Source organism: Xenopus tropicalis, chromosome 2 (assembly GCF_000004195.4).
Source record: "Xenopus tropicalis strain Nigerian chromosome 2, UCB_Xtro_10.0, whole genome shotgun sequence".
Lineage (NCBI taxonomy): Eukaryota > Metazoa > Chordata > Amphibia > Anura > Pipidae > Xenopus > Xenopus tropicalis.
In genome coordinates, this window is record NC_030678.2 from 104,686,144 (window position 1) to 104,706,674 (window position 20,531).

The 20,531-nt window shown below is 36.9% G+C and overlaps 3 protein-coding genes across 6 annotated transcripts in view; 2 read left to right on the plus strand and 1 right to left on the minus strand.

Annotated features, from left to right (window-relative positions):
- Positions 1 to 20,531, minus strand: part of nf1 (neurofibromin 1) — a 139,302-nt gene that overhangs the window by 37,482 nt on the left and 81,289 nt on the right. For all 4 annotated transcript variants that reach the window (XM_012957569.3, XM_002936819.5, XM_018091613.2 and 1 more), the window contains 2 exons: positions 2,906 to 3,338; positions 908 to 1,248 (listed from right to left, as the gene is read on the minus strand). In XM_012957569.3, coding sequence (XP_012813023.1) covers positions 908 to 1,248; positions 2,906 to 3,338 — 774 coding nt within the window. The remainder of the gene's footprint in view (positions 1 to 907; positions 1,249 to 2,905; positions 3,339 to 20,531) is intronic.
- Positions 5,240 to 8,579, plus strand: evi2a (ecotropic viral integration site 2A). Its single transcript, XM_018091616.2, has 2 exons — positions 5,240 to 5,431; positions 7,708 to 8,579. Exon 2 carries the CDS (start codon positions 7,738 to 7,740, stop codon positions 8,494 to 8,496), a length of 759 nt encoding a protein of 252 aa, XP_017947105.2. The 5' UTR covers positions 5,240 to 5,431; positions 7,708 to 7,737; the 3' UTR covers positions 8,497 to 8,579.
- On the plus strand, positions 10,288 to 19,355 carry evi2b (ecotropic viral integration site 2B). The gene is made up of 2 exons (XM_031896987.1): positions 10,288 to 10,555; positions 17,783 to 19,355. Exon 2 carries the CDS (start codon positions 17,803 to 17,805, stop codon positions 18,403 to 18,405), a length of 603 nt encoding a protein of 200 aa, XP_031752847.1. The 5' UTR covers positions 10,288 to 10,555; positions 17,783 to 17,802; the 3' UTR covers positions 18,406 to 19,355.

The following is a 20,531-nucleotide window of genomic DNA, read 5'->3' on the forward strand; positions in this document are numbered from 1 at the left end:
ATAATCTTCATCCTATTTTATACCCAAGCACGCAAAAAAAGGAAAGGTCTGTGATCAGTCTTTTGTGACACATAGCATTAGACCTAACTACAAAAAAAGACCACTTTTCATTCAGTGTATTTTACTCAGTGCTTGTGACCACCTTCCCTAAAGTAAAATTTTCAACATTTTCTACAGAGGTACAATAAGAGGATGATATTTTAGTATATCAGAACCGCAAAATTGAGAGCAATTCATGCCCTCTGAGGAAATAAGCGCTAAAACGTAATTTTAAGATGGATTTTTTTAAGAGCTAAAATGGGTTTAAGCTTGAATAATTGTGGTGCAAATAAGAAAGTGGTGTTAAAGTTGGGATGGCCTGTACAACTTTTCTTTGCACAGCATGCTATGCGCCCACTTCCTCTCGTTTCTGGATTCAGTTTTCTTTGAATTTCCGGCAGCCTGAAGCTAACATAAAGCTAAAATTAAAAGTTCCTAAACCTACCCAGAATCTAGGGAACAAAGTAAATGACCAGGAAAACAATCATCTCTATAGTCTAGTGGCACACATGGCATTTTATTGCCACTGCTATTAGTCAGAAAACAGTCAGGCAAAAAGTAATCAACACTCCACTCTGTCTGTTATCACTTTCCACAGTGTCTAGGGGTAACACAATGCCAAAGGAGATCTAGCAGTGACAGGCATACCTTGGCCAAGTGTTAAACCACTACACTACATGTGCTTCAGTGTTCCTAGCTACAAGAAACATTTCACCTGGAAAAACAGAACTACTTTTGATGGCACACTAACTATTGTGTTGTCAAATGTATTTACCCAAAGGATAAAAAAAATGTACTTATGTTACTTAAGAAATGACATGTTTGTACAGGTCTTTTAAGTAAACCATTTAAAGAAAAAGGTCTCTACCGTAGACTTGGGTCTGAACTTCCCAGATTTAATAAAGCAATATTTAGTAGTGTTCCGGGTACATCCTTTGGACGGATTTTAGTGTGCTGAGGAATGGAATCTGGTTGTGACAGTTCCCATCGAGTCCGTATGTGAATGATAGATTGGACGATGGCTTCACACTCCTGGTGCATGAAAGTGAGAGGGGTTCCTTGGTTGGCGATAGTTAAAGTAAACTGGTTTTCATCCACCAAACAAATCTCCTCAATCTCAGATGCGTAATAAATGTCATTCAAAAAGACTGACTGCCCGAGGACTCGAGTTCTCTCTGCTGACGTTACCTGAACAGCTGTAGAACCAACCTGCAAAAAATTGGTTGTGAGAAATAAGTGATGAAAAGGAAAAAAAAAAAAAAATTCTAATGGCAAGGTAACTATGACCCAAGCCTAAATCTTGTGTAAATGAATAGAAAGACATTGAGTGTTTCTCCCTTAATTCTTTTTGTACATGCCAACTTTAAAACCCTACTCACGACAGAAAAACAAAACACTTAAATGTTGTTTTTTTAAAAAAAAAATTTTATTAGTATATCCATACAAAAATTAAACTGCACAATAAGTAAACTTGTGCTTATACTAATGCTTTACTTTTACTGACAAGGTTGCCTTTAGTTTTTCAGAAAAATTAAAAGCTTTAATATTTTGCTATTTAGAACTATAAATGTGCATTAGCACATTTATACCTTATTAGTGAAACTTCACGTCACTTTGGAAAACTAAAGAGATGTAGGCCCTTCCGTCGGCAATTCCCTTTACTGGTGTTGCAAAGCCTTTTCGGGAAGATAAATCTCAGATACTCTGCGCAACTAATAATGGGCAACTAGCCTCCCCATGTGACATTACCCTAGCAATAGCAAACTGAGCAGGCTCATGGTGGGCCCTGAAGGATTTTGTTGAGAGAAGGAAGTCTGACACAGAAGATTATGCATACAGAATAGAAGGAGAGAAATGTGGTGTTTCTTTCCACATTCAGAGCAATAGTTCTTTAAGTATTTACATAGTCCTTTATGGACCAGTAACAGCAACAAATACAAAATAATTTAGTTTTTGTGTTTAGCCACGCGCACGCACGCATGCACGGACACACACACACACACACACACACAACATGTGGCCCAGCTTGCTTGTCATGCATTTGCCCTAAGATCTATGTCACACCCACATGCATGAAAAGAGAGCTTGGGCACTGGCTCATTATGCCCATGCATGCACTCCAATATGGCAGTGTGTGGGTTAGAGCACCAGATATTGGGTTTTACTTCGAAAAATAATATTTTTCCCCCGTCTTGAGTGCGTGCCTCTGATGGGAAAACATTTTATGGTATAGATGGCATCTATATCAGCCATGGCATCTTAAGAAGAAGTGTAGCTATTCAGGGGTTTTGATCCTGCATTGCTGTGCTCTAAAACAGAGTATGTTTGTTGTATACCAGAAAAGAAAAATAAATAGTGAAATGAGTGCTTAGAAATGGGATGCTTCAAAAAGGCTTAAAAGGTTAGTACAGGTATAGGACCCGTTATCCAGAATGCTTGGGACCAAGGGTATTCCGGGTAAGGGGTCTTTCCATAATTTAGATCTCCATACCTTAAGTCTGCTAAAAAATCAATAAAACATTAAACAAAATAGGATTGTTCTGTGTTCAATAAGGGTTATTTATACCTTAGTTGGGCTCAATTACAAGGTACTGTTTTATTACTACAGAGAAAAAGGAAATTAGTTTTAAAATTCTATATTATTTTATTAAAATGGAGTCTATGGGAGATGTTATTCAGAGCTTTCTGAATAACGGGTTTCCGGATAAGGGCTCCCATACCTGTACTACATTAAAATATTACATTACTAGCAATAATTCATATTGTTTTCATTCCATCTTTTTGCCTTGCAGAAAATCTAATGAATGTTTACAACACATGTTGATACCCATAATTATAAAGGAAATTCTGAAATAAGCTTACTTACTTTTATGGAGACCTTGGTATCTTTGTGGGCTAATTTGAGTGCATTATGGAACAACTTTAGGTCTTCTTCCAATGCCAATGTGGCTGCTGGGAGTTTTTGCTGTTCATGTTCAATATACTCTGTTAACTTTCCAGATGGATCAATGAAAATTAGCCTTTTGCTGCCTTTTAGGCCGGTTAACAGCCTTTCATGGTATTTAGTGTATTCCCTGACCCAAGAGTTGCAGTTGTAAATATAAACTGCAGTCACATTTTCATAAGCGAAACCAGGAAAGACCACAAACCATTTGGAAAGGAAGTCTGTCTTGAAGCGATTGCTGGGCCCAGCATGGGTGAGATCTACCACTATTTCATATGGCTTGGCATAGTATGGCTTTAGAGTCAACAAGACGTGGTAAATCAGTAAGTCACCATTGATCTGACCAGTCTTGAACCTTTAGAAAGAAAAAAAACAAAACAAAAAAAAAACACACGTAAAACAGAGTTTATAACTGTATATAACAGCAAGAGTGCATATATAAGTACATATATAACACTTAAGTCATGAAAATTATTCAAATTTACTTTGTTCTTCACTTATATTAAGCCCTAGCGAGACACAGGGGTATGTCTGAAGCAGATACTGCAAAATACAGAGCTGGATTGTTTGCACTTAAGTAAGAATGAGTTAATTTGTTGACATTTTATACCAGCAACTCCAGAATCCCACTTCTGGTCACAGTGTTGAAATGTTTACAGGGAGAACCAAATATAAAAGTAATTCTTCTCTGCAGAGCAAGTAATAACACAGGTTTAGCCAAGACACCTGTATATGAAGCCACATTTTTTACTACTTGTAAGATCCAGCCATCTTAAAGTTTCAGTTTTGAGGTTTGTTGTCAGTTTTTTGCGAATTGGTTAGCTGCAATAAATAATTCTACTACAGTCTGCAAGTGAAGGTCAGTTATAGCACAAAATGTTAATGTATTTTGAATCAAATCATAAGAAAAGTGGAAAAAAAAGTAAAGTGATCCATATGTTGCACCGCTCACTCTGGCCAATCAGATTTATGGCCAAATATATAAAACTTTACTTTTATTACTTTAACTAAAAGATTTGCTTAAAATAAGGAGAGTCAAGACAGAGAGCTGTCAACTGAAATTGCTCATATGAAAAATCATCTGTCTCAGGCCCCCAGTCCAAGGAATGTAACATATTATAGTGGTATTAATCTGAGATCAATTGCATTCACCTTTAAACACAAATATATCCTTTTGTAATTATCCAAAGAAGAAAAGAATTTGGTGCATCTCAGGGATCCCAATGGATCTCAAATCTTCCTCATAAGCAAGCACCTCTCAATCTACAAAGCGTTCTTATAATGACAGGTACTCAACATTTGCCTGCCCTATTGAAAAGAATTTGTTCTTTTTCCCCACGAGCATATTAGAAAAAGATCTTGAAGACTGGCCTGTGTATGGTCATCAGAACGGCTTGGTGAGGAGTTAAATGCTAAATAGAGTAGGGATGAGCAAAATTTTTTGCCAGGCATGGATTTTTGGCGAATTTCCCCACTGGTGGATTTTTTTTTACAAAACGCCTGCAAAAATTTGCTGCGGAAAAAAAAATCTGCTCCGCATATAAAATTTGTGGTTGCGTCAATATAGCTGCATGTGTCAAAAAAAAGTCACATTATGCTAATTGTTTGCAGTTTCACAAATTTTTCAGAAGTTTTGCAAATATTTTGGTGAAGCAAAACGGGACAGATTCGCCCATCACTAATATAGAGCAGTAGGGCAGCAACACTGAAGCTTTGTGTGTGCTGGATAGGCTGAAAAAATGTGGTACCATCTATTTGCTGTATCAGTTTAACCCACCCCCGACCCAGTGGTCTCTTTTTGTAGTCCTTCAAGCATATCTAAAGGGACCAATTATTTGAACACAGATACATTTGCCCTAAGCTTTTCTTCTTTCTTGCTATGCAAGTCACTGCTACAGAAGTTAGGGTTCAAACTGTGTTACTTAAACATAAAAAATACTGAACATAAAAATGATGATCCATCAAATGCCTTATCAAAACACTATTTTGCTGCAATAAAGGTTTATTTTTGGATTATTGTTATCTTCTCACTGCTGACAAATGTATAATTATAACCTCTTCTTTCCTCTTAATGACACATCTAGACTTTGTTCAGTAAACAGTGAAAATCTTGCAGCACAGCCCAGCAGGGTAAATACAATGGAAATACACATTGCTTAAGATACTACCAGTCATTTTTGTCTTCTTTCTGATGGTAAATGAAACCTATGTCACATGGTGTGAGCAAGAAAAAAAAAAAGGAAGTATGTCATCTGTGGTTTGGTTTATCATCATAACTTAAGTGAAGGAAACGGCAAGAAAATCTTGGGTCCTTCATACACAACTCCAAGAGATTTCTTGAAGACACACAAATTGTTCTCTCATTTGCATAGATGAGAAACAGACTAAGTGACTAAGTTTACTTCTCTGGAGTTACGGCAAGGGTCAAATTTATTTCCATTTTCTAAGGTAAGTAAATAGATTACAAAGGGAAAGAATATTTTGTAAGTAATAGGTCAATGCATTTAATTTAAAAACAGGATAAAAAAAATACCAGTATGGTCAGTATCTCTGTACATCTGTGTAATAGTAAAATAAATCACTGTAGCAGGGACTTTAATACATGTATTCACTGCAGTTTTTATGCGCTATGAATATACAAGACCAGGATTTTTAAGGGTTATTTTGGAGCATTAAGGGTTTCAATCCAGTATTAGTGCTTTACCAATACAGAGGATCACTAGATAACTAGCCTTATGCTGCAGGGGTGCTTTTCATTAGCAGGGAATGGGCATCTTGTAAAAATAGGATAGAATGAATTGATGGTGCTAAAGTAAGGCAAATGCTGCAACAGAATCTGTGTTTCAGCGATCATTTATCCCACTGGAACACTGGATGGCTCACATATGTCTCAATATAAATATCCTCCAGTCATTTAGTGATAGCCCTGATCTCAATACAAATGAAAATCTGTGGGACTGTATAACTGAGCTCTCATCTAACACGAGAACATGGAGCAATTCTGCCTGGAAGAATGGGCCAAAATGACTCCCAAACTGTAGAGTATTTTGTAGAGTTTGTACCAGCTTAACACAAAGTACTGAGTAGGAACTGTATACAGGTATGGGATTCATTATTCAGAAACACATTATCCAGAAAGCTCCAAATTACAGGAAGACCATCACCCATAAACTCCATTAAAAGCAAAATAATTAATTTTTTGTTTACATTTTAAAAAAGGTTTCTTTTTATCTGTAAAATAAAATAGTACCTTATATTTGATCCCGGCTGAGATATAATTCATCATTATTGGAGGCAAACAAATCCTATTGGGTTTATGTTTTGATTGATTTAGTAGACAAAGTATGGAGATCCAAATTGCAGCAAGACCCCTTAAAGAGAAACCCCCAGATCCTGAGCATTCTGGATAACAGGTCCCATAACTGTACTAATTTATACTAATAAATAACTGTAAACCAAAGGACAAAATATAGAGTAAATAGAATAAGTTATTCAGAAAGAATTGATAAAGGGTCTCCATTATGATGCATGCAATGTTTGTGTAAAGGTATGTGTGTATTGTGTTGGTATATGTTTGTGTATCATATATTATGTATATATACAAATGTTGTGCGATCTAGAATTCTAGGATATGGTCATTTCTAAAAAAAAAAAAAAAAAAAAAAAGTGTTCTTTTTTTTTTAAAGTGATACCGGCCCCATAAAAAAATTACTCTTCAGTTATAGCTTCTAATATTAATGGACTAATGCACAAATATGGCAGCCCCCACACAGAGAAACATGGATGGGGGGGGGGGGAGATCAGGTAGGAAAAGTAAAAGCTTTGGGCAAATATTTTTAGGGAAAAATATAAATAGCATGCAAAGACATTGTTATGATAATAACTGTAAAATGGTTTATTTTCTGGTGTCAGTTTCTCTTCAAACAAAAAAGAAAAAAAATAGCAGAAACAAATGAGAACAGATAAAAGGCTAATATGGACGTGGTTTCATTCAATCATGCACAGGGTACTGGCACATATTGCTTTTTATTTTAGTGCAATTAGTTTGCACTTAGTGTAGCTCAACAACTTACATTTATTATACCATATATACTCGAGTATAAGCCGAGGTACCTAATTTTACCTAAGAAAACTGGGAAAACTTATTGACTCGAGTATAAGCCTAGGGTGGGAAATGCAGCAGCTACTGCTAAGTTTCAATAATTAAAAAAAATACCAATAAAATTAAATTAAATGAGCGGGGTATGTTTTTTAAATATTTAAACAGTAAACTAGCTCTAGTCGAAAAGAGGGTCAACAAAAACAATATGGTATCAACGATGATACCATAAGAGTACTACCCCCTTAGCTCAATCAGCAACCAAGCTAAAACTCCTTTAAAACAATATATAGTTGATATAGAATATAAAGTGCAATGTCTAGTGCAGAATGGGACAGGTGAGAATAGCAGATGAAGATGAATTTGGGAGTGGGCCAGGGCACTGGAGGATATGGTTGCGGGTTGCCTAATTTGCACACAAAGGACAGAGGGTGCTAGTCTGGAGGGACCCATGGCACCCAACTAGAGTATAAGCCGAGGGTGATTTTTTCATGCACATTTTGGGTGCTGAAAAACTAGGCTTATACTCGAGTAATTAAGTGATTTGTGAACCTCTCTTTAGGTCAGCTTTAAAAACAAATGAAAATGCATCACCTAATGTCATTATGTAACATCTCTTTTCCAGGGTATAATATTACTGAGACACAGCTGGATCATGCAGTGCAGACTGAGAATAGCCCTGATAATTGGAGCTTCCATTTTGCTGACCAGTCAAGCACAAAGGAATCAGACAGATTTTGAGAGAACAGCCAACTCTCTTGCTTTTACTGTATCTACAATGGATTTCAACAAAAGTTTTAACCACAACAGCACAAATTCAGCAGAACCTTTCAGCAAACCCCTAACAGGAAATACAGGTGATAATACTACCCTAAGCCTAAACACACCAACACAAAAAGTGTTATTGACCACTAAAACAGAAAATCCCCTATTGATTAATACTATTGCAAATAACCATTGCAACAGCACAAGGACAGGAAATACGCTGCCGAGCAAACCATGCATCTGCAATGCAGACAAATACAAGACCGGAATAATAATATGTATCATCATTATAGCTGTACTAGTGCTTGTTTGTGCCATTTTAATCATAAGTTCTGTGGTTTTGGCAAATAAAATATCAAGGCTTAAAACTAAACTAACACAATCAAAGCGCCAGGCAAGAAGCAATGGGGACTTTCTAAGTGCTTCAAGCATCTTGTGGCCCTCAGGTATGGAAACATGGCAGAAGAAATCGCAAACAGCAACTTTAAAAATGGAGGAAATTTCTTTGAATGATACAAACACAAGTCAAGATGAAAAAAACCAACTGATGCTGAGTTCAACAGAGAATGCAAAGAATACCAAAGAAAGCAGAAGTATAAACCTTGACAATGAGCAAAGCCTGCCATCCAATTATGTAGTGGAAATATAATGTACATGTATTGGACCTATTATGCAGAATTCTAAGGACCTGGGGTTTTCCGGATAAGAGATCTTTCCCTAATTTGGATCTCCATACCTTAAGGAAGGCTACCAAAAATTGTTTAAACATTAAATAAACCTAGTAGGACTGTTTTGACTCCAATAAGGATTCATTATATCTTAGTTGGGATCAAGTACAAGGTACTGTTTTTTGTTTTTTTTTTTTATTACAGAGAAAAAGAAAATGACATTTAAAAATTATTATATATAAGAATGATTTGCTTATAATGGAGTCTATGGGAGATAGCCTTTCCGTAATTTAGAGCTTCTGGATAACGGGTTTTCAGATAACAGATCCCATGCCTGTACTACCAAACATTTATTTTAAAACATTTAAAGTTGCAAGGTAACATGCTCTAAATGGTTCCTTTTCCTATTCTTGTGTATAAAACCACATCCTTTTGTTATGTATATGTTTAGAAAAAAAATGCACTTTTGTTCCTTGTGTGGTAATTTCCACGGAAGTGTATTTATGCTGCAAAGCAGCTGCTTCAAATGAAGAAACTGTATGTCACCCAGGAGCATATTTTAACCAGATAGATGTCAGCCCATATTTTGGGGCAATAAAACTGGCTATGTGATCTACAGAAAGGCAAATGGTAATATTATATGACGCAATCAGTTAAATTCTTCTTTCTAGAGGAAAATTCTGGGCATAAACCACACACAAATGTATATGTGCCACAAGGCTTAAAAGAACAGTTCAGTGTAAAAATGAAACTGGGTACAATAGATAGACTGCACACAATAAAAGATATTTGTATTATAGTTAGGCAAAAATGTAATCTATAAAGACTGGAATGAGCAGATGTCTAACTTAAAAGAAATAACTCAACTGCTTTCAGCTCTCTAACCTCTTAGTTAGTCTTGTGACTAACTAACATGTGGGCACATGGAACATGACGGTTCAGTTAATTTGTGAGCAAGCAGGTCAGATTCAAAAGCAAACCAACAGAACAGTTGTGTCCCATATGCCCCCCTTAAGTCACTGATTGGTTACTGACTGCTGACAGCTAAGAGACCTGTAAAGGAGGAAGTAGTGATCTGGCTATTACATTAGACATCCCTTCACTCACTTTTTTGCATGAGACTAAAGCTGGTGAGGTCACCAAATGCGGCCATATTTGGCCAGTCATTAGCAGGGCCCAACTTATCTGATCATTGGGCCTGGGACAAAGGATAGGATCATACATTGGGATCTGTGGAGGCAAACCAGACAAGAACCACATCAAGGAAATGTTCGGGGTGAATACAGACCAATGCCACAAGTAAAAGCAATTAAAACGCTGCATCTGTGACAGCCCTAATTTAACACTATTACATAATAATGTACAATGATACAAAATAAGGGAAATCACAAAGCTGCAGATTTATAAACCCGCATATAAAAATTCTGCCCTAGTTCAACTCATTATTTTCACTTGCCCTAGTTGACATTGGGGATTCTACCTTTTAAATAATATGCTGGCAAATCAATTAATCTCATATTGCTTTCAATAATTGTAGTAAATCCCTAAAAGAGCACTAACTGTTCCCTTTGCAGAATTAGGAACCCAACTGCACCAGTGTAAGCGCTACTGTGCAGGCATGCTACTTCTGCAGTCCCCCAGGAAATATACTTATTTCACCCCTTAACATACTTTATTCATACAGTATTTAGGGATCTCGGGAAGGAATGTTATTTGCATTACCTAATCTGGCTATATTTAAATGTAGTGAATCCTGAAGTAATGTAATTACTACTGAAGTGTAGTAATCCTGAAGAACTGTGCCAAAGAATGCAGTCACATACCTACTCAAGGGTTAAACCATCTGCAACATATTGCAAAACCACATGCTGTTTTGAAATATAAAAAAGCTCTACACCCTTCATAGGCCATTTCCTGAAAACATGCTTTAGCTTCCCCTTTTATGCTTTAAGTATAGAAGAAGAAAAAAACACTGTATGAACTTCAAACACTTTTTTACATGCATGGGTGGAAGAAGAAATTCACTAACCCATTAAACTGGTATGTATATATATATATATTTTAAAAGTACATGTTATTGCTCATGTAGGCAGCTCTTACAATGCACTGAGGATGGGGTTTTTCAGATAAGAAGTCTTTCCATAATTTAGAACTCCATACCTTAAGTCTACAAAAAAAAACATTTAAATACGGATTAAAGCCAATAGGATTTTTTTTTTTTTTTACTTCCAATAAGGATTAATGACTTTATAGCTGGGATCAAGTACAAGGTACTGTTTTATTAGTAAAGAGTAAATGATTTTTTAAAAATTTGAATTATTTGATTAAAATCTGTGATTAAAAGCGCTATGGGAGATGGTCTTTCTGTTATCCAGAGCTTTATGGATAATGGGGTTCCGGATAATGGATCACACACCTGTATACATTATAAACCATGTGCAAAGAAAGACTAAAGGAGAAAGAACACAGTGTTTTACAGAGTTTACAGTCTAAGAGGCACATTAACTAAAATCCAATGGTTTTCTGGGCTTTAATCATGATATGGTAAAAATTTGTAGTAACCACGATAATTTCCATAGGACTCAATGGAATGACAGATCAAACCTGGCAAAAAGATAGTCCCTAGAAGCATTTAACCAAAGCTTTAAAGAATTCCGAAATGTTCCTAGTCTTTGCGCAAAATATTTTTTCGTGTTTTTTTAGAAAAAAACTCATGGACTTTTAACAAACTTTTCGCACACGTTCTATAAGTGAAAAAAAAGTTGGAAAAAAATACGACATCATCTTAAAATTGTTTAGTAAATGGGCCCCTAAGTGTGTGTAACATACAGACAAACCGGTTTACGGACAAGGGCAAATGTAGGCACTGGCTCAAGCAATAAAGCAGAAATAGATAAGGATTTCAAAGATGGTTTACAGATGCCAAGGTAAAATTCTTTAAGGAGAGCAATCCCCCGTCCATTTTGGTATTTTAATACACTGTAGGCATGCAGGTATCCGTACTTCTTTTTGCTTCAAGCGAAGCAAAAAGAGGGAAGATGCTCTAAGCAGTATATTTTTAGGACAAGACTTCCTCTGCATATCTATAGCATTAAGCTACCAAAAATATCCTCCACTTTAAAGAAAACAGGGATTGTTTGTCCATATATTACAATATACCGTTTAGTCAAATTTTAGTATGTTCCAGAATGGCCTATTTTAAGCAACTTTTCAATTGGTGTCAATTATTTATTTTTTATAGTTTCTGAACTATTTGCCAGCTTCTTATAACTCTTTGCATCTTTAAAATGGCGGTCACTGACCCCAGCAGCCAAAAAACTATTGCTTTGTGAGACTACAGTTTTATTGTTTTCTATTCATGTCCTCTCCTTTTCATATACCAGCCTCTCATTCAACTGCTTCCTGCCTGCTAAGGTCATTTGTACCCTAGCAACCAGATATCTCCTAAAACTCCAAACTGGAAAGCTGCTGAACAAAAAGTGAACTAAACAAAAAAACAAAAATAAAATGAAGCCCAATTACAAAATTGTCTTAAAATATTGCTCTCTACATCATACTAAAAGTTAACTCAAAACGCGACCAACCCCTTTAAGAATTCTATTACTGATTACCATTACAAATTTTTCACAGGAACTAAAATTCTACCTGTAAGTTGTTCCAAATACCTGGCAGAATGGGTGTTGTATTCCAGGCACAACAAGGAAAAGATGTGGCTTGATTAAAATCCTTTTCTTTGTGTGTCTTATAGGGCCAGCCAGTAATCCACATTTATAATTATCTTTCTAAATATCAGTTATATATTGTATTTGGATTTAGTGTTATTTTGTATGTTTGTTATTTCTGTAGATATGTGTCAACAGCTTTTGTTAATAAATGTATATTTTTGATTGAACTCTCTTTTATTAAGGAACCTACAAGTACATTAGAGGGGATTATAGGCAGACAGGGGATGTTCTTTTATCCCATAAAAACAATCAACGCACCAGAAGTCACCCCTTTAGATTAGAGGAACGGAGCTTCCATTTGAAGCAGCGTAGGTGGTTTTTCACGGTGAGGGCAGTGAGGCTGTGGAATCCCCTTCCTAGAGATGTGGTAATGGCAGATTCTGTTAATGCCTTTAAGAGGGGCCTGGATGAGTTCTTGAACAAGCATAGTATCCAAGGCTATTGTGATACTAATATCTACAGTTTGTATTAGTGGTTGTATATATAGTTTATGTATGTGAGTGTATAGATAGGTCAGTATAGGTTGGGGAATGCCCTTCCTAGTGATGTGGTAATGGCAGATTCTGTTAATGCCTTTAAGAGGGGCCTGGATGAGTTCTTGAACAATCAGAATATCCAAGGCTATTGTGATACTAATATCTACAGTTAGTATTAGTGGCTGTATATATAGTTTATGTATGTGAGTGTATAGATTGGTAAGTGTGGGTTGTGTGTACTGGGTTTACTTGGATGGGTTGAACTTGATGGACTCTGGTCTTTTTTCAACCCTATGTAACTATGTAACCTTTATAACCAGGAATATTCATGTACATGTGTATATAAGAATAAATATACATATTTACATAAATATATCCCAACATTCTGATCCAAACTGCACTGGCTTCAGAGCTGCAATGCATAATCTGTATTATTTACTAATCGGCCTTATATTGTGACATTTAGATTCTGTATATACAGTATATTGTGTGTCGTTCCCCAAGCTCAGTAAGTGACAGCATCACAGAGCATGTGCAGTGAATCAGCAGAAAAGAAGACGGGGAGCTACTGGGACATCTTTGGAGATACAGATCTTCTCTGCTAAAGGGCTGTGGTTGCCTTGGGCTGGTACAGAAGCCAAAAACATAATGTACAACATTTCTAGCCTACTTCTTTAGTTAAGCTTTAGTTCTCCTTTAACGTGGGTTATAACCATTCAGCCCTTTTTAGTTCGGTCAGTGTTTTCAGAAGTCTTGGTTTTAACCTAGGGTTAAAATTGCAGGGAGGAGCATAAAAACATGTGATAATTAAAAAATATAAGCGGTTTATCAAAGGAAAAAAAAAAATATTAAACCTTTACAAAACCTATTTCTCTCAAGTGTACATGGGGCCCTCTTAAGCTGGCCATACGCTTGGAGGTCCCTTGCCAAAGAGCAGATATTCACCCGCTTGGCCACTCCCATGCTGTGCCACATTACTGCATCAATGTACCAATGTGGTTTATGCACAATGGGATACTGAAATCTGCCCCACAGACAATTTCTGACCAACTATCAATCAGGCAGGCTGTTGGGAGGCAAAATAGGCCAGACAATAAATTGCCAACTCAGCTTATATTAGTGTGCGTATGGGCAGTTTTACTCTTCACACCTTGTTGATCTTATCTGAGGCAAGAATCACCCAAAAAAAAAATCAAGCATTGTGAAACACACATTTGCATATGTGCCTTAAAAAGCAGGTTATCTTTTACCGAGTTAAGATCACCAAAAATTCTTCTGTCAGCAAAGGATTCTACTACACAAGGCGGATTCTCTGCCTGCAGATAAACACATGCAGACAATTTGCCTACACTTCAAAAAGCTTATTGATTTTCATCCATAATCATTGTGTCTGTGAATGTGCAGGTAACACTTAGCTGATTCGGCAAGCAGGGCTGTGGAGTCGGAGTCGAGGAGTCGGAGGCAATTTTGGGTACCTGGGGTCGGAGTCAGCAAAAAAATTAACCGACTCAGACTCCTACTAAATTTAAATGGGAATAAAAATAAATAAATAAAGCAAGTTTAAATGTCCCAATTCCCAAACAGTCATAATTAATTACTTCTCTGCTATAAGAATAAAGCCCAATGCACGCAGTGCATAAACGAACACGTTGAGTGACCATGAAGCATGCTTTTCATTGACTGTATGCTTCACTAAGTGGGACGTAACGCACAGTTACGGTGCGACAGTTCCACTGCGTCGTGTTCCTCTGTTACAGAGAACACAATGCCCACTGTTGACTAATTAAGTAAAAAAAATTTGCAGGACTAGAAATACTTGTATACGTGAATAGTTTAAAACTGAAGCTTTAAAACATTTGAAAAACTGCTGTAATGTTAGCTTAAACTTTAAACATGACTATGGGATTCTAGGGAAATCATTAGGAGTAGGAATATAGATAAAATTGTCTATCAGTTTATGATCAGTTCAGTTGTGTTTTAAGTGCCCCTTCCCCCCTGCCCCTTCCTGGATGTATAAAATACATTAGCATATTAAAAACAGAGGAGTCGAAGTCGTGGAGTCGGAAGTATCAGAAACTGAGGAGTCAGAGAATTTATCTACCGACTCCACAGCCCTGTCGGCAAGTATCATGTAGTGCGTTTATCTACAGGCTTAAAATCTGCCCACGTGGCAGGAGCCAAAAGGTGTTAATAACCCTTAAAAGGTTCTTGATTATTTATCTTGGTATAGAAAGACCATACCTTCAGAATAAAAGTACAAAAACTGTGCCAGACAGTATATAACCTTTAAAGGAGATAGAAAGGCTAATAAAGAGTTAATCTCAAACTGCAAGCATACCTTCAGTTCTCTCAATAGTGCCCTTAAGTCTCCCCATATTTTTTTGTTCAGATGATCAGAAGCCTCATAGCAAGAAAAAAAAAAAAACAGAGCTCTGTAAAGAAACTTCCCATAATGCCTCACTCCTGCACCAAGACAAAGACTCCTGTACATGAGCAGTTTTTAAGACTATGATGAAGCTTCCTGCTGATTGGCTCAGATCCCACATTCCTAAGGGAGGGGGAGGAAGTTCTTAGCATTCTTGTGGGAGGGGGGAGCAGGAGAGGGGAGACAGCTGCGCAGACTCTGGCACAGGAAAACAAGGAGACAAGAAATCCTGTTTATTTTGACAGATAACTCTATTCTGTGATTGCTTATGGCTGTATTTACATAGACCTTTCTGATAAAACTTACTTAGTTTTTACCTTTCCTTCTCCTTTAAGGGCTCTTACACGTGAGATTTTTTAGGTGTCTTTGTGAGAGCATTATGCGTTTTAAAAACACAACTGTGTTTTTGAGAGTTCCAAATGACTCTCCATTCTATTGTCTTTTGAATGCGTGTCAAGTGCAAAAAATGCATCATGTTGCATTGCAATAAAACTTGACTGTAAAAAAAAAAAAAAGTTGTGAATGTGCATAAGTACAAACAGGCAGACTATTTAGGAATGAGCCAAAGCATTTGGGTATGCTTAAATCTGAAAAATAAATGCCCATGTAAGAGCCCTTACTGACATCCACATAGAATCTGTGCTGTCAGATGGCAGATTATGTGTTTCCATGTATTGAATTTGGTTTATTTTCTCTGTATAAGAGGAAGCTTGAAATGAAAATGATCATTTGTTTAACACAGGGGTAGGGAACCTATGGCTCGCGAGCCAGATGTGGCTCTTTTGATGGCTGCATCTGGTTTGCTGTCAAATCTTTAATAAAAAAAAAAATTTTTTAAAAAGGGGGGGGCGTGGCCTGCGCTCGGCAGATAGAAGACGTGTTCTAAGCCTCCTCCGCATCCGGCATCCTTGGGACCCACCCTACCTTGCCCCTGTGCTCGGCGGATAGAAGACATGTTCTAAGCCAGTGATCCCCAACCAGTGGCTCGTGAGCAACATGTTGCTCCCCAACCCCTTGGATGTTGCTCCCAATGGCATCAAAGTAGGGGCTTATTTTTGAATTCCTGGCTTGGTTGCAAGTTTTGGTTGCATAAAAACCAAGTAAAATTGCCAAACAGAGCCTTCTATAGGCTGCCAGTCAACTTAGGAGCTACCAAATAGCCAATTATAGCTTATTGGCACCTCCAGGAACTTTTATAGTGCTTGTGTTGCTCTCCAAGTCTTTTTACATTTGACTGTGGCTCACGAGTAAGAAAGGTTGGGGACCCCTGTTCTAAGCCTTAGAACACGTTTTCTATCCGCCGAGCACAGGTCACGCCCTCCTCTGCATCACATCCGGAATCCTTGGGACCAACCCTAACTTGCCCCATAGCATCCGCGGCCAAACATATTGTAAGGCTCTCACGGAATTACATTTTAAAATATGTGGTGTTTATGGCTCTCTCAGCCAAAAAGGTTCCTGACCCCTGGTTTAACATATATGTCAGCAGTCACTAGAGACTAAAATGGGAAGGGGCACATAAGGCTACCTCTTTAGACGAGAAGAAAGGGATTTTTGAACTTAAGCATAAGAAATGATTTACCAGGAGGGCAGTCTGTCTACGGGAAAACAATCTTGTAATGACCTGAGTGAAGATTTCTTTAAAGGAACACCAACAAATAAGACTGTATCAAAGTAATTCATATATTATGTACTATTGCCCTGCACTGGTAAAAGTTTTGTGTTTGCTTCAGAAACCCTACTATAGTTTTAAACAAAACTCTTAGCCATGAGGGTAGCTATTCAAACTGAAAAAAGAAGAGAAAGGCACAGGTTACATATCAGAAAATAGGTAAACTGTGTAGATTTCTCTTGTATTCTACAGAGCTTCCCTGTTATCTGCTATGTATCCTGTGCCTTTTCTTGTTTTTTCCAGCTTAAATGGCTGCCACATGGCTACATTGCAGTTTAGTTATATAAACTATAGTAGTGTTTCTGAAGGAAAAAAAAAACTGGTGCAGTAAATTTTATTCTTAAAAATTACTTTAAAACATATTTATTTTTTGGTGTTACTGTTCCTTTAGGGCTCTGGCACACGGGTAGATTAGTCGCCCGCGACAAATCTCCCTGTTCGTGGGTGACTAACCTCCCCGAGTTGCCATCAGTTGCCATCCCACTGGCGACAATATAAATCGCTGGTGGGATGGCACACGCGGCGGTGCGATTTCGGTAAATCGCTGAAAATGCCTCGCGAGGCAACTTACATTGTCGCCGGTGGGATGGCAATTCGGGGAGATTAGTCGCCCGTGAATGGGGAGATTTGTCGCGGGCGACTAATCTCCCTGTGTGCCAGAGCCCTTAACGGATATATTCTTGGACAGGCAAAAATCAATATTGTTATCATGTATATCTCTATGTAAAAATACATACATGTATGTATTTTGAAATTCTGTACTGAAACTAAAATATTCAGGAGAAGAAAAGCCCATTACAAAACAGTCAAAGCCTGTGCACTCCCTCAAAAAAAGACCTCAAAGTTGGGGACGAAAACATGTAGGAAAATTATAAGAAACTCTAAACTAAACATTGTGTTTTAAATGTTCTTGTAAGGTATAAACATGAGACATGGTAGTTACATTTATTTATTTTCTTCTATTTTCAGTAAAAATTCATTTAGGTAATATGGATAGAGAACAGAATAATGCATCACAAAAAAACAAGACATCAGAAAATTACATATGGTTGGCACCATCCATAGCTGGCGGAATTTTAATCTTTATGTTAATAGCTATTCTAGGCATTGTTTTATGGAAATATCTGAAGAAATCCAAAACTAATGAAGAGAATTGGGCAGGCCCCTCTCCACTTGCTGATGTGGGAAGTGCTGATAACAGCAGATTTAATACTATGGAATTAAACCTTGGTACAAAATGTATGCCAATTCCATGCATAAATACACGTACAGAAATTTGTGACAAATCCCATATCTTACAAGAGGATGATAATCTAACGAATGGTTTGAAACAAGAATGCATGGAGAAGAAGAGTACCACTACAAAACCAACTGCTGCAGGAATTAAATGTACACCAGTGCCCTTTCCTACTGTAGATAAAACACATATATTGGACTCTGCACCTGCAAACCAGCCTCACACTCTGCCTTCCTACATTCTCCCAAATGTTGACCCTCAGTTACCACCTTCACCTGATGATCTAGAGTATCCAGTGTTCCCACCACAAGATGACACAGATGTGAGCCATCTGCCTCCTCCATTAATGCTATAAGAATCTATAAGTCTGTAATAACACAGAAGAAATTCTTTATACTTCGATATGCAAAGAATGCCTAAATTGGTTTGGAACAATCCATTATATTTCTTTCCTCACAACTATGAGTTTCAAAAAGAACTTGCTTGATTTGTTCTCAAATACATGTATATGTCCTTTACTAGAATATTCCATAGTAAACAGTATACAAAATAAATTATCATGACTTGATTATACCTACATTTAACAACTGACTTCACCTACTGGGGAAAATGTGTTTCTCCAAATTTCAATGATTTAAAAGTAAGCCAAACCAAAAATATTTTAGTAAGTTAACAGAAATACAAGTTTTTCTGGAGAGATTCTTGGAGCAATTATAAAGTAGCCACACAATGCCTTCCTATAGTGAAAGAAAAGCAGTGCATATATGGGATTAAGTTCACCATACACATATTTTTCCTAAGAGATGGACCAAATCAGGCTTATTTGATCAGACATTTATTGGGGGAGGGCATCATTTAGGGTCTATACACTGGCCAAACAAGCGACTAACACACAGAAAGGTGTAAAAAATCTCCCTGGCTGGGGGAACTGAAGTACAAGTGAAGGACACTTGACTTCAATAGGTATATTTCTTGACATCTTTTACATGTTATAGTTGTGGTTACATTTGTGTTACATGATGTATCTTCACTATTAAGGGGGAAACAGAAATCTGAGGAAGCAAAAGAAAACATTCTTTTTATATGTACAGGTATGGTACCAGAATGCTTGCAACCTGGGGTTTTCTGGATAAGGGGTCTTTCTGTAATTTGAATCCCCATACCTTAAGGTTACTAAAATAATTTAAACAATAAATCTAATTGGACTGTTTTGCCTCCAATAAGGATTAGGCATATCTTAGTTGGGATCAAGAAAAGGTACTGTTATATTATTACTTTTGAATAAAAGGAGTCTATGAAAAATGACCTTCCCGTAGGTAAAAGCTTTCTGGCTTATGGGTTTTCGTATTGCGGATCCCATAATTTTATGTATGTGTAAAAGTTCATTTGGTACACTGTACAACTCTGAAAAAGTATTATAATAAAAAAAAAAAAAAAAAAACATTTTTGCTTTGCACTCTAATGCCAAAAAGCCATACATACAGCCAAATTAATAAAAAATCAGATCGGCAAACCCTTTAAAGATACATTAATGCCTTTATTGCAAGCACATTGCACAGAAAAAATTGTGTTTCAGTCCTTACTTGTTAGTAAGAAATCTTCTTTACATGCATCACTTTAGATATATAATTCAATATGCCTGCATAGAAGGTAATGCTAATTCAAAAGTAGTAAAGAAAATGGGGAGAAAGATTTTTAACCTGTCCTCTAATCACCAAACTACAGCCTGATATCAAGTGACTGTATGAAAGTTAACTGAAAATCCCATAGCTGCTGCCTTCTCTGTCGGCTGCAAAAACTTCCCAATAAATTTGAGTCAGCAGTAGAAGCAGCTCTGCAGTCCTCCGAATCGCTGATCAGATGGATGCAGCGTTCCTGCTCAAAGTAGCACAATGCAGCTGAAAGCAGCAAGCACAATCCTCTGTAAGGCACTATAGGGCAAGCTGGAGAAATGCCATTACCTAGCAAGACTTTCTTAAAAAGCATGTATTGATTCTGGAAACATCGGTAAGTTTTATTTATGACTATTAAGCTTGTAAAATACAGTGGTGCTTTTTTCATATTCCACTGATTAGACACTTACTGCACCAATGGGAAAGGGGGGGGGGCGCATCGCAGACGGCTATAAATAATCTCTCTAAATTGTATTGTACTGCACATACATACATATATATTATAATATATATATATATATATATATATATATAATATAATATAATATAAACAAGAATAATCAAGATTATTCAAGTTCAGTTATGTAGAATAAATGAATACTAGCATTAATAGCCACTTGCACTGCATCAAGATATTCATAATAGGCAGATAAATACCATGGTGTATACTTTGGGTAATATTCAATGCGTGGGCACCGATAGTGAGATACAGTGTTATGCCTCAAATATTTCATGAAAGCATGCACAATGGATAAAATAGTACCATATGGTTGTTCATTTTTAATTACAGATAATCATGAGTTACCAT

Bases quoted from the DNA above. Each gene is read 5' to 3' on its own strand.
- evi2b (XM_031896987.1), top strand. From the start codon at position 17,803: ATGGATAGAGAACAGAATAATGCATCACAAAAAAACAAGACATCAGAA.
- evi2a (XM_018091616.2), top strand. From the start codon at position 7,738: ATGCAGTGCAGACTGAGAATAGCCCTGATAATTGGAGCTTCCATTTTG.